This window comes from Nyctereutes procyonoides, unplaced genomic scaffold, assembly GCF_905146905.1.
Source record: "Nyctereutes procyonoides isolate TBG_1078 unplaced genomic scaffold, NYPRO_anot_genome, whole genome shotgun sequence".
NCBI classification, from domain to species: domain Eukaryota; kingdom Metazoa; phylum Chordata; class Mammalia; order Carnivora; family Canidae; genus Nyctereutes; species Nyctereutes procyonoides.
Genome location: NW_026575120.1, coordinates 40,664,108 through 40,676,070, shown reverse-complemented (window position 1 = coordinate 40,676,070; position 11,963 = coordinate 40,664,108). Strand labels below are relative to the sequence as shown.

The window sequence follows — 11,963 nt, the reverse complement described above, 5'->3', positions numbered from 1 at the left end:
TTGCACTTAATTGATTATTAGTGAAGTTTACGGGTTTTTTTCTCTTCTGTAGTGGTTTCCAAATAGTATCAGTCATTAGCCTCGTATTTATAACCCGAGGTCAACTGCAACCTTGAGTAAACTGGTTGCGTAGAATCTGTTCTAGGAATATACATGTTGGGTACAGAATAGTAAAATCAATGGGACACAGGACGAGATAGAAATGGGGCTTAGACCAGGTGGCTCAGCGGTTTAGCACCTGCCTTCAGCCCAGGGTGTGATCCTGGGGTCCTGGGATCGAGTCCCGCGACAGGCTCCCTGCATGGAGCCTGCTTCTCCCTCTGCCTGTGTCTCTGCCTCCATATCTCTCTCTCTGTATCTCTCATTAATAAATTTGTTTTAAATCTTTAGAAATGGGGCTTAGAAGGAAAATTCATTATATTCTGTGATCCAGAGACAGCCGGCATGGCATGTCACCCGGGGCCACCGGGAGGCCCCGGGGCGGCCAGGAGGCGGCAGTGGGAAGGGGGCAGGGCCCAGGCTGCAGCCCTCACTGGGTTTCCACGGGGAAGGAGAGCAGGGCAGCTGCCTTGAGGAATCCCGGCGGGCTCTGAGCTGCGGGGTGGCCCCTTGTGCCTGGCTCCCCGCCCCGGGCAACCGAGCCAGAGGAGCACCGTCCCCGGGGCTGTGGCTCTGGGCTGCTCAGCGCCCAGCGGAAGGCGTGGTGTACCCTGCCGGGTCCTCCCCCTTCCAGGGACCGCTGACCCCATGCAGGCAGCCTCTCCCCAGCCAGAACGGCGCTAGAAGAGGCCAAAGCATCGTCATAGACAGAAAATAAAAATAAATATCCGACGCAGAAACAAGAAGTAATTCTGTGTGCTGGAGTCTGAAAGCCCCAGCGCGAGGTGGAGCGGCCTCGCTGAAGGAAGTAGGTGAGTGGGCGCCGATGCCACCCGCTGCCGGGTGCCGCTGGGCGCTCCCCGGCCACTATCCTAAAGCTCGGGACGCAGCTGTCGCTGCCCTGGGCCACCTGCGGGTCTGTCCAAAGCCAGTATCCGACTTGCTCTTTCCTGCGCCAAGAGGGTCTCTCGTGCCCGTGACACGGTTTCAGTGTGACAGGCCGGGGACACGCGTCTCTACCGCTTGGCTGAGTGGCGCCTGAGGCCGGGCCCCTGCCCAGGGTAAGGCCCCCAGCCCCGGGTGCACGGCCTCCCCGGGCCCCGCTCTGGGAACTCGCTGGGCTCCCCCAGGCGCCAGAGCAGGGTGTGCGGCCCGCTCCTCCCCGGCCTGGAGCCCAGGGCCTCCCCTGCCCCGGCCCCTGCCCAGACCCCGTGCTTCCCGCCCAGGGCGCCACGGAAGGTGCTGGGGACAGGCGACTCGGCGTGCCCGACAAACGTGACCCGAGACACACACTGCCCATTTCGAAATTGTTTTCAGTGGCAAATGCAAACAGAAGAGGCTGCGGCTGCGCTCAGAGCAGCGGTCCCTGGTGCCAGGTCAGGGGGACTCGGGTCAGGAGGGCAGGGCAACCGTGGCACCAGGAGGTCAGGGGGCCCTTGAGACAACAGGACACCGGGGTGTTCTCCAGGAGGCCGCACCTGGCTCACACGGCGGGACTCGGAACCAACTGTCCCTGCTGCGGCCCTCACCTGGCATCTGGAAAAGGAGGGACGGCACCAGGCGAGGTTTTTTTAAAGTGCTCTTTACTATGAAACGTTAAGAGGCTGGTCAGGGGGCGCCCGGGGGACCCAGGGGTTGAGCAGCTGCCTTGGGCCCAGGGCATGACCCGGGGGGCCCAGGATCGAGTCCCGCATCGGGATCCCCACGGGGAGCCTGCTTCTCCCTCTGCCTGTGTGTCTGCCTCTCTCATGAATAAATAAATAAAATATTTTAATAAAAAGAGGCGGGTTGGGTGGGCCCCAGCTTCTCGCCTGCCCCCCTCCGTCCCCCTCCCGGAGATGCTGGCCATGGGGGGAGCTCACCGTGGCGGCGGCAGCACCGCTAGTGCCAGGGCTGGGCACCACCAGCAAGGCAGGCCGGGTCCCAGCAGACCCTCGGGGCTGCCTGGTGGTTCTGACGCCCACCCTCTGAGGGCTGGGAAGGACTGTCCCCAGCACCAAGGACCCTGTGGGTCACATGTGGCTCCCTACTCGGGACACGGGGGCACGGGGACGCAGGCCTTGCCCTGGGTGCCTGGTGGGATGATGGTCTCCACTCCTGTAGCTTGCAGTGAATATGCATCCAATTTCCTGTGGATGCCAGGTCCGGCGCCACAGGAAACCCGAGCACACACACAGGTGTACCTGGGAGCCCACCAGGTGGAGACCCCCGGGCCTCCGCCCACACATGCGCATGCACGCTCCGCCCTACACCTGCGCCACACAGGCAGCAGGTGCAGGCCGAGCACAGGTGGATCCACGCCCCTGCCTGGCCCGTGGGCGGCGCCGCGGGTGCTTCTGGGCGCAGGCTCCCTGCAGCAGCTGCTTCCTTGCGCGGAGGCGGGATGGCGCTCAGGGCCCAGGTACCGCTGCCCACCTCCCCTGGCCCCCGGCGCCCTGCGCTGGGACCCAGCACGGCCTCCCCTGACTCACCTGTGCGGCTCTGCGTCCTGCACACCCCACCCCCCCTTCCCTCCCCAGCCCGGCCGGTGTGGCTTTGCGGGGGGGAGGCGGGAGGGGAGCTCACGGGATGCCCGCTCCGTGTGCCCCGGGGAAAGCAGGTGCAGGACCGGCAGGGTCCCTGGGGGGCGTCACACAGCCCTGCGCTTCGGGGGCCCCCTCTGGGGCGGGACCACCCCCCAACCACTCCCCAGCCCGGGGAAGGGGCGGCCCACGGCTCCTGGTCTCCTGCACCTGGTCAGAGGAGGAGGGGCCCTCCTCCCTTCTCCATTTCTAGGCCAGGTGTCAAAAGGCCTACGCAGGTACGGAGTGGCCCTGCCTCCCTGCCCAGCCGCCACCGGAAGCTAATGTTATTTGTAGCTGCTTCTAGAACATTAGATCCTTAATTTTCCTCACTTTGGAAAAAAAGAGAAAGACTGTACCCAAAACATGGAGATCTTTTCTTATCAGTGTATTAGAAAAACATTTGTGGTTTTTTTTTTTTTTTTAAACCATTAAGGTTCCTTGCAAGTGCGCTCTCCACGGGTTGGAGAGACGATGGCCTCTTTTACAGGGCTGTGCGCCTTCTGTTTTCACTGAGGATATCGTGTGTTTTTCTTTGCAGAAGTTTAAAATTTTATGTTTAGTTTAACTTTTCTCCTCCACGGCTTCTGTGTCGTGGGTTGTCATGTGAAAGCCCTCCTTCCGGCCGATTTACAGAGGAATCCGCCCGCATTTCCTTCCACCGTTTTATTTGTTTATTTTTTTTTAAGGTTTTTATTTATTTATCCATGAGAGGCACAGAGAGAGAGAGAGAGGCAGAGACGCAGGCAGAGGGAGAAGCAGGCTCCCGGCGGGGAGCGGGATGCGGGACTCGATCCGGGGACCCCGGGGTCAGGGCCTGGGCCGCAGGTGGCTGCTCATCCGCTGGGCCCCCCGGGCGCCCCTCCCTCCAGCGCCTTTGTGGTTCTGCACTCACACGCGTCGGCAGAGGACAGACGGAGGAGGGACACAAAGCCGAGCGTCTATGTGGGGTCTCAGAATTGCAGCTCAGGAACAAGCTGAGTCTCCTAAGAGCTCAGGGGGTTTTGAAGACAACGGGGCATGTTTGCAAATGCTGCTTAGGAAGAATCTGGTAGGTGCTGGCGCCGAGAAGCCGGGCGGGCCCAACAGGACTGATGGGGAGTCGCTCACTGAGCAAAATCTGCTCCGGTAGCAAGTTGCAGGGGCTCGGGGGTGTGGGGTTCGGCCCGGTTCCAGGATCCCGGCTCCACCCTGAGGACGGAGGATGAGGGTGCGGCCCCCCAGCTCCGCCCAAGCCCGTCCACATCAGTGACCCCAGGCCATGCCGTCTCTCACGACATTTATGCCTTCTGTGCAGCTGGAATTTGTCTTGGTGGATGCTGCAAGAACTCCACTTCTTTCAGAGTTTTAAAAATCATTGTTTCGTTTTAATAATCTGAATGTTTTTTTTAAGAATTTATTTATTCATGAGACAGAGAGAGAGAGAAGCAGAGACATAGGCAGAGGGAGAAGCAGGCTTCGTGCAGGGAGCTCGATGCAGGACTCGATCCCGGGACCCCGGGGTCATGCCCTGGGCCGCAGGCCCACGCTCAACCGCTGAGCCACCTGGGTGCCTCAGTAATGTTAATTTTTAAAGACCATAATATTTGCTCCCTCATAACTTATTTTCATGTAGGGTAGGAGGTAGGGACCTGGCTTTGCTACTTTTTTTTTTTTTTCCCCTCAATGGCTGGGCCGTCAGAACAACATGAAATGAAAAAAAAAAAAAAAAAACAATAACAAAAGAACCCTTTCCCGCTCATTTCAAACCCATCTCTTCCCGAATAACATTCCCAGAGGTGGGTCCAGGTTGCTTGTGCTGAGTGTGTGTCTGTAAAAACCACAGGCCTCCCTGTGAGCTGTCGGCCCTACAGGACTGTCCTACAAAAAACTGATCCGACGGTTCTTTCGGTAAAACAGGGAACAACTCATTGCGTATGGTCCTCGGGGCACTTCCGTGGAAAGGTTAGGTCTCCGTCCACAGCAGCTGGTGATCGTCCGTGGGAACAGGATCTTTTGCTTCTTTTTCATCCACCAGAGACTGAAAAAAAAAAAAAAAAAAAAAGCCCAGAACCGTCAATTAGCCCCGATTAGTAGTTTGTTTCTGTTTCTCTGAATTTCCTTGTGTCTTTAGCTCTATGGTGACGCTGCAGCGTCCGCATCAAAGGTACTTCCAGCAAGAGAATATCCCGCCCGGCCTTTATGGTTTAGCACACGGCTTTTTTGTTTTTATTTAGATTTTATTTATTTATTCATGATAGAGACACAGACAGAGAGGGAGGCAGGCTCCATGCAGGGAGCCTGACGTGGGCCTCCATCCCAGGACCCCGGGGTCACGCCCTGGGCCGAAGGCGGCGCTCAACCACTGACCCCCCAGGGACCCCCTAGCACACGGCTTTTGTTCCCGGGCTCACCTACTGTATCTGCCCGTGAACTTGGCCTTTCCCAGGGTTATCCCTGGAGACCGAGGCGCTCCCGCGTCTCCCCGAGGCTGTCTCTGTGGCCAGCACCCTCTGGATCTTTCTGGAGCCCTCCGTCTCCCGTGCGGCCCCCTGCAGACGGCGTGGAGCTGATTCTGTTTGCCTTTGTTGACAGGGCACAGGGGCTAGACCTGTAAGCAGCGACGGGGATCCATACACGGTAAGTGGGGACCCACAGAGACGCGTCTGGGCCTTTGGTGGCTGAAGGAGTGGCCGCCAACGCCATCGGCCGCTGCTCCCCGTTGGAGAGGGCGCCTCAGGAGGGAGTGGGTCCCCCCATGGGACCCCGGTCAACGCTTGGGCACTTCCTGCCGCGGACCCGTTCTCGGGTGTGAATCCAGTTTTTCAGGGTGGTTCGAGTTCGCGTTCATCGACTTGTAAAGGTTTTGCAAAAGGAGAACAATGTGGGAAGAGCACGCGGGAGCCGCACGGCGGAGGCTCTGCAGCCCGCCCCCACCCCCGCCCCGGGAGGGCTCTCCCCTGGGTGCTGCGGCCCCGGGCCCCCTCCTTGGTGGGTGCGCGTGCAGCCAGGCCCCGTCTGGGCTTCTGGCTGGGCCTGCACCCCCGCCCGCTACCCGGTGGTGATACACTCACCTGGTAAGGACGCCCTGAGAGCCCCGGGGACCTGGTTATGCTCGCGTCCCGGAGAAACAACCCTTCCTCCCAGGTGGCGTCCGCGGACCCCCTTCGGCCCTGCCCCGCCTCCAAGCCGCTGCGGGAACTCCAGCCCCTGACCCCGCTCTGGTATCCCGAGCCACAGTCTATCCTACGTGTCCGTTCAGAGAGTCCGGGACGCGGCAAACCGGGGCGGGGGGTGCGCGGTGGACAGCCACACGACCGTCTCACGCGCGCCAGGGGCCGTCTATGACGCATGAACACTTCTGTGCTCGGGACGCGTGGTCTGTGTCTTTTGTTTAGCCCAAACCGCTAAGGGCAGCCACTGGGCGAGCAGGACTGCGGGGAGGTGGAAATTGGACTTTCTCGTTTTACCTGCCCCCCTCCTGCGTGGCTGCAGCCGGGACAGCTGACGCCAAGGGCCCTACGGGAGACCCGAGCTCCCACCCGCAGAAACTGAGGTCCCAGCGTCCGTCGTAGGCACCTCGGTGCGGGTCTCATTGGTCTTGCCGTGATGCTCACGCGCTCCCCGCTGCTGGCAACGTTCCCAATCAGGCTGGCGCTAAAGGGAACATAAGCCTCTGTCCTCGGTTCTCTAAGAAACATTTAGGCCTTTATTACGTCAATCTCATTCCCGTGCTCTCGGCTCTGCCTCCCCCAAAACTCAGCGCCAGGGACATCCCTTCGGGTGCAAATGCACAGCAGGAATTCAAGGAAAACCACGCGGCCGTGCCCCGCGTGACGGGTGGAAGTTGGTTCCTCCTTGGTTTTCTGCCAAGCCTGCAGCGCGCGGGCCTCCGGGAATGTCAGAAGCTCCCATCCCGGAGGCTTCATCCGCCTCTTCTTGCAGAAAAGTTCCACTTCCTCCCACACCGCGCGTGCCGGCGGCTTCTCTTAATACCCCTGGGAAGCACCGCCTACCGGGGACGTTGTGACCGGAGACTGTCACTGCCGCGGCCAACGGGGGCACGGCGATGGTCCCCCGGGAGCGCCTGCTGTCCGCTGTGCACCCCACGGCTGCAGGGGCCGGGGCGCCGTGGGTCCCTCCTGGGGATGCAGGTCTCCTCTCCTGGGGCTAAATGGCCGGAAGTGCAATTCCTGGGTCACACGGTATTTCAACTTCTTATTTCTTGAGGCGCCTGCACACCGTGCTCCGGGGTGGCTGCGCGGGTCCGCACGCCCACCCCAGGGCCCGAGGCCCCCTCGCTCCGCCTCCTCTGCGTCCACCTGTGGTTTCCTGTGTTGCTGACTTCCGCCGCCTGACAGGTGTGAGGCGGGCTCTGCACTTCCCTGATGCCAGGGACGCGGGGCCTCGGTCCACGGGCCTGTTGGCCGTCCGCGTGTCGTCTTTGCTGAAGTCCCCGTTCAGCTCCTCTGCCTGTTTTTCAGCTGGATTATTTGGGGTCTTTTGCCGGGTTGCAGGAATTCCTGGTGGACCTTGGATAGTATCTCCCCCCATTGGTGTTGGTCACCGCGGGAAGCGCCACCTCTTTAAAGCAACCCGAGGGCTCCTTTCAAAGAACAAATGCTCAGTCTGTCCCATGTTGTCAGTGACTTTTCAAGGAGCGCCCTGGAGGCCGGGGCCCTATGAAGCTGATAAAGCTATTTGCTGAGGAGGTTTGTCAGCATCTGGCAAAGGCCATGAGCACAGCACTTAGAGGGTTTTCACCGAAGCTCGTTCTGAAAGGAAACACTGGCTCGGGGGCTCGGGGGCTCGGGATCAGGATGCTCGGTGTCCCGCCCGCTGCACCCCCACCCGGCTCCTGTCCCCCCTGTACCTCTAGAGAGCAGATGCTCCTCTCTGCTGAGTGTGGATGTTAACGTGATTTCACTGACGACGTTTAACAGTTTTCTCTTGGGGGGAAAAAGTGACTTTACCTGAAAGCCACTTGTTTTTTCAAGTCTATAGATAAAAAATTGCATTTTTGACCGATGCTTGCTTTTGACCAAAAAAATAGAACAGGCGAGGCTGGCGGAGCGCTGGCGCGGCGGGAGGGTGCTCCAGGCAGGCCCGAGGCTCTGCACCCAGAGCAGAGGCCCAGGAGGAGGGCGTGCTGTCCTGCGCACCCCCCCCCCCGGGACCTTCCAGGGAGCAACCTCCCCGCTTTGTCCTGACAGTTTCCTGCGTTGAGCGACGCCGAGGAAGATGAGGCTCCTTCCTTGACGATGGGTCAGCCGCACTGGGGAGAGGCGGTAAAGCACAGCACCCCGCAGGAAGGCTCCCCCCGCCTGCGCAGGCGGCCGCCGGGCGAGGTCCCCTCCCGCCAGGGCGAGGGCCCCGAGCCCCGGTCCCTGCGGCTTGCACGCGCCCCCCGGAGCACCCCATCTCTCCGGGCAGGGCCTGGGCGCTCGGCCCCCCTGCAGACCCCGCGGCTCTCCGACGGCCGGGCCTCCAGGGCGGCTCGCGGGCAGCCAGGACCCCGCTCAGGGCACCCCGCTCCCAAGGAGGACCCGCCCGCGCAGGCCTCGGTCACGCGGCAGCAGCACGTGGAGTCCTGCGCACCAGGGAGCTGGCCTGGCCCCACGGGGCTGCCCGGGATCCCGAGCGCGGCCGGGAGGAGGCGGAGGGACCCGGAGAAGATGGCAGCCGAGGTAGGACTGTCCCTGTCCTGGACCTTGGCCCTGATCCAATCCCAACCCTGTCCCCGACCTGAACCCGACCCTGACCCTGTCCCCAACCCTGTCCCAGGTCCAACCCCGACCCTGTCCCTGACCAGTTCCAGACCCCAACCCAGTCCCTGACCTCGACCCTGTCCCTGACCAGTCCCCAACCTCGACCCTGTCTCTGACCAGTCCCTGACCTCGGCCCTGTCCCCAACCCTGTCCCAGATCCAACCTCAACCCTATCCCCAACCAGTCCTCAACCAGTCCCCGACCTCGACCCTGTCCCTGAGCAGTTACCAACCCCAACCCCGTCTCTGACCCTGTCCCTGACCAGTTCCCAACCCCGACCCTGTCCCCAATCCTGTCCCAGATCCAACCCCAACCCTGTCCCTGACCAGTTCCAGACCCTAACCCAGTCCCCGACCTTGACCCTGTCCCTGACCAGTCCCCAACCTGAACCCAACCCTGTCCCCAACCAGTCCCCAACCTTGACCCCGTCCCTGACCAGTCCCCGACCTGAACCCGATCCTGACCTTGTTCCCAACTCTGTCCCAGATTTAACCCCAACCGTGTCCCTGACAAGTCCCTGACCTTGACCCTAATCCGGACCAGTTCCTGACCCCGACACTGTCCCTGACCAGTCCCTGACCCTGACCCCACCTGGAGGCTCAGGGTTCTGTGGAGGCAGCTGCCCTTCCCCCACGGCTCAGCCTTTCTGATGTCCTGGGCCTGCCCCACCTGCTCCGAGGGGCCAAGTGACCCCATGTAGAGCACCTGTGACCCCAGGTCCCCTCTGCTCCCCAAGCTCCCGAACTTGCTGCTGTGAACCCTCCGGGCCTTCTCAGGGTGAGGCAAGTGGTCCCAGACAGCCGCGGCTCTTTCCATTCCTCTGAGTGAAGATCTGGGGCCACCCCCATGGCCCCTGCCCCCCCATGGCCCCTGCCCCCCCTTTCCTGCTGGGAGCTCTGCTTCCCCACCTCCTCCGATGCCCTGGTGTTCTAGAAGGTTCTGAGAAGGGCACCGCTAGGGGACTTAGGCCTGGCCCCTCACACAGGGCCTCAGCTGACCCTGGGTCCGGGTCTGCTGCCCTGGGGTGACCCGTGGGCGGCGGATGGCCTGGGTGCCCGGGGGCCGGACGGGTCCCCCTGGGAAGTTGTCCTGCACTCTGCTGCGCCTGCTGGACTCCTTGCTGCCTGGACAGCCTCCCTCCAGGTCTCCTCGGGGGGCGCGGGGCTGCACGTGCCCGGGCCGCCACAGGACGCCCGGCTCCCCCGCCCTGCTGCTGGGCCTCGCTGGCGTTTCTGGGCGCCGCTACGGGGAGCGTCCTTGAGGCCCCCGCCCTGCGCCGCGGCCGCCCTGGCTGTGTGGGGAGCCGGCCTCGCAGGGCAGGGGAGCCCCGCCCGCCATCCCGAATGTCTGCCCACCGTCGGGTCCCCGTGGGCTGGTGCTCCCGCCCGCTTCCAGGAGAGCTGTGAGGTGGCTGGAATGTTCCAGAGCTGATGAAGGCGCGGGGCCCGAGGGTGTCCCTGTGGTGGACATGGTCGCGGGGGGGCAGCCTCTGGACGGCTGGGGTCCCTCGTGGGCGCCAAGCTCCCAGCACCCTGACTGCTGGGGTGGCCACAAGCTCCCCGGAGGCCCCCTCTGCTGTCCTGCTCCGCCTACACCTCCGCGGGCAGCCCCAACACCAGCCTCTCCGGGTCCTCGGGGGTCGCTCCTATTTTTCATGCTTTCAGGCTATTTAGAGGACCCTGGAGCGCTGGAGACCCCAGATCTCCCTTCCCCCCGGTCCCTGCCCCAGGGCACCCTGGTCCGGTCTGGCTCAGCCACCTGCACCCCCCGCCAGCTGCTCCCACTCTGGTTCCCGGGAGGCCGTCGTCTGGGTTTGGAGCAGGGCTGTTCCTGGCCTGGACCCCTCCCCGCTGCAGCCGGGCACAGTGGGGGGACCCCAGGCTCTGGGCTGGCCCCCCTTGGCCCTGCTCCCCTCCCCCCCACCTCCTGTCTGTACCCTCATCAGACTGGGTCCCGGGTCCTTACGGGCCCCAGTCACACCCAGACGCAGCCCTCCGGGTGCTGCAATGCCCGGCAGGTGGCAGTGGGGGTGCCGAGAGCCCGAGGGCAGGGGTGGGCGGGGGCGCAGCCCGCGGGGCCTGTGTCCCTTACGCGGGTCTTCTCAGAGCTGCTCTTCCTCCCCCAGAGGGAGCGCGTGCGCCAGTGGGAGGCCCGCCAGCTTTGGGACATCGAGGAGGCCACTCAGCATGAGCTCACCTTCCAGGACGAGTGACCTCGGTGCCGGCCCGGAGGCGCCGTGTTCTGGAGCCCCCGCCGCGGCCTATAGGCTTGTCTGGCCTCTGTCCATCCGTCTGTCCATCTGCAAGCCCCAGCTCATCCTCGGGGCTGGCCCGGGTCCCCCTTGGACCACCGGCCTCCCTACCTGGTGCCTCCCGAGTAGGGGGTCCCACTACTCAGACCCCACATGTGGCTCTGGGGGGCACCACCGGACAGCGGGACAGAGGGAGCGGAGCCCACAGGGGATGTGGATGCCCACCGCCCACCACCCACCCCGGCAGCCCCGTCCCATGCCACCTTCCCTGGTGTGACCCAGGGACAGGGTGACATATGTCGAAAGCAGGGAGCATGGTGACCTCCTTGGCACATGGGCGGGTGCCGCCCCCCCACCCCACCTCGCAGGGAGGGCAGGCCTGAGGCTCCACGGGAGGCGGCTCCATGGCACGGGGGCGGGGGTGGGGTGACGAACCCAACCCCCTGCAGCTCGGGGCACCTCGGCCCCACCCCTGGGCAACGTTGGGGTCCCGCCCAAGGGCCGGAGGGGTCTGGACCCTTGTGCCATGAAGAGGAGGAAGCGGGGCGCCCACGGCTCGCCACCCCAGGCCCGCCTGGCGCAGACGTGTCGCGGGCCGCCGTGCACACCTAGGCTTTCACCTTACGAATGTGTTCACCCCCCACGGTATTTGGACACACTTGGTGGTTGGTTTTGTCTTTGTGTCCTGGCAACGGGAAGGAGAGCGCTGGGGCTGCCTCCCCTGGGTTGCCTCCAGGCCTGACGGGCGTGGCCCGACTCGCAGGGACAGGGACACAGCAGACACAGCGCTCAGCTGGGACAGTCGGGGGCACCCCGGAGCCTGGACCGGGCCCAGCAGGCGGGGGCGGGAACCCGGCTCTCCCTGCGGTGGTTCTGAGGTCTCCAACCTGGAAGGCCGGGTCCTCGCAGGGCGGGGCGGGGCCTGCGGTCACTGGGCGAGTCACCCTGAGGCCACCTGCGTGTGCTAAGCGCTTGGACACTCCTGAGTGCCCCGGGTGGGTCCTTCCCAGCTCCCCCTTGTCTCCGCTTCTTCCTTTGTTATGGCAATTAACGGATTGGGGAAACAGGTTTATTTTCCAAGCCACAACAGCGGAAAGTCTGGCTGTAACTGCACACCACGCAATAAACCCTTCGGGGCCAACCCTCGCCCGCTTTAGTGCTGGGGTAATAACCCCCCGAGCGTCTGTGTCTGATGCGAAGGGATTCCGATGCGGAACCGAGTGGCTTTCTGGTCTTGCTTCGGTCCTTTGAGAGGTTCAGATGCAGAAGGAGGCCAGGGAGGAGGAAAGCAGGATGGAGGGACCT

At 63.0% G+C, this 11,963-nt stretch overlaps 1 protein-coding gene across 4 annotated transcripts; it reads left to right on the top strand.

Moving 5' to 3' along the window:
• The first annotated feature begins 774 nt into the window (after positions 1-774).
• CCDC201 (coiled-coil domain containing 201) lies at positions 775-11,963 on the top strand. Of its 4 annotated transcripts, XM_055335335.1 has the most exons (6): positions 879-911; positions 1,417-1,475; positions 1,568-1,664; positions 5,235-5,279; positions 7,853-8,326; positions 10,533-11,963. In XM_055335335.1, exons 2-6 carry the CDS (start codon positions 1,423-1,425, stop codon positions 10,617-10,619), a joined length of 756 nt encoding a protein of 251 aa, XP_055191310.1. In that variant the 5' UTR covers positions 879-911; positions 1,417-1,422; the 3' UTR covers positions 10,620-11,963. The 4 variants fall into 4 exon arrangements, with proteins under 4 accessions (XP_055191312.1, XP_055191313.1, XP_055191310.1 ...); XM_055335337.1 differs by lacking the exons at positions 1,417-1,475; positions 1,568-1,664 and having other exon boundaries at positions 775-911; XM_055335336.1 differs by lacking the exons at positions 879-911; positions 1,417-1,475; positions 1,568-1,664 and adding an exon at positions 2,452-2,500.

Coding starts and splice junctions, on each gene's coding strand:
- CCDC201 (XM_055335335.1), top strand. CDS start 1,423: ATGCAAACAGAAGAGGCTGCGGCTGCGCTCAGAGCAGCGGTCCCTGGT. Junction 1,665..5,234: donor GAGGGACGGCACCAGGCGAG/GTTTTTTTAAAG, acceptor CTTTGTTGACAG/GGCACAGGGGCTAGACCTGT. Junction 5,280..7,852: donor GCGACGGGGATCCATACACG/GTAAGTGGGGAC, acceptor TTGTCCTGACAG/TTTCCTGCGTTGAGCGACGC.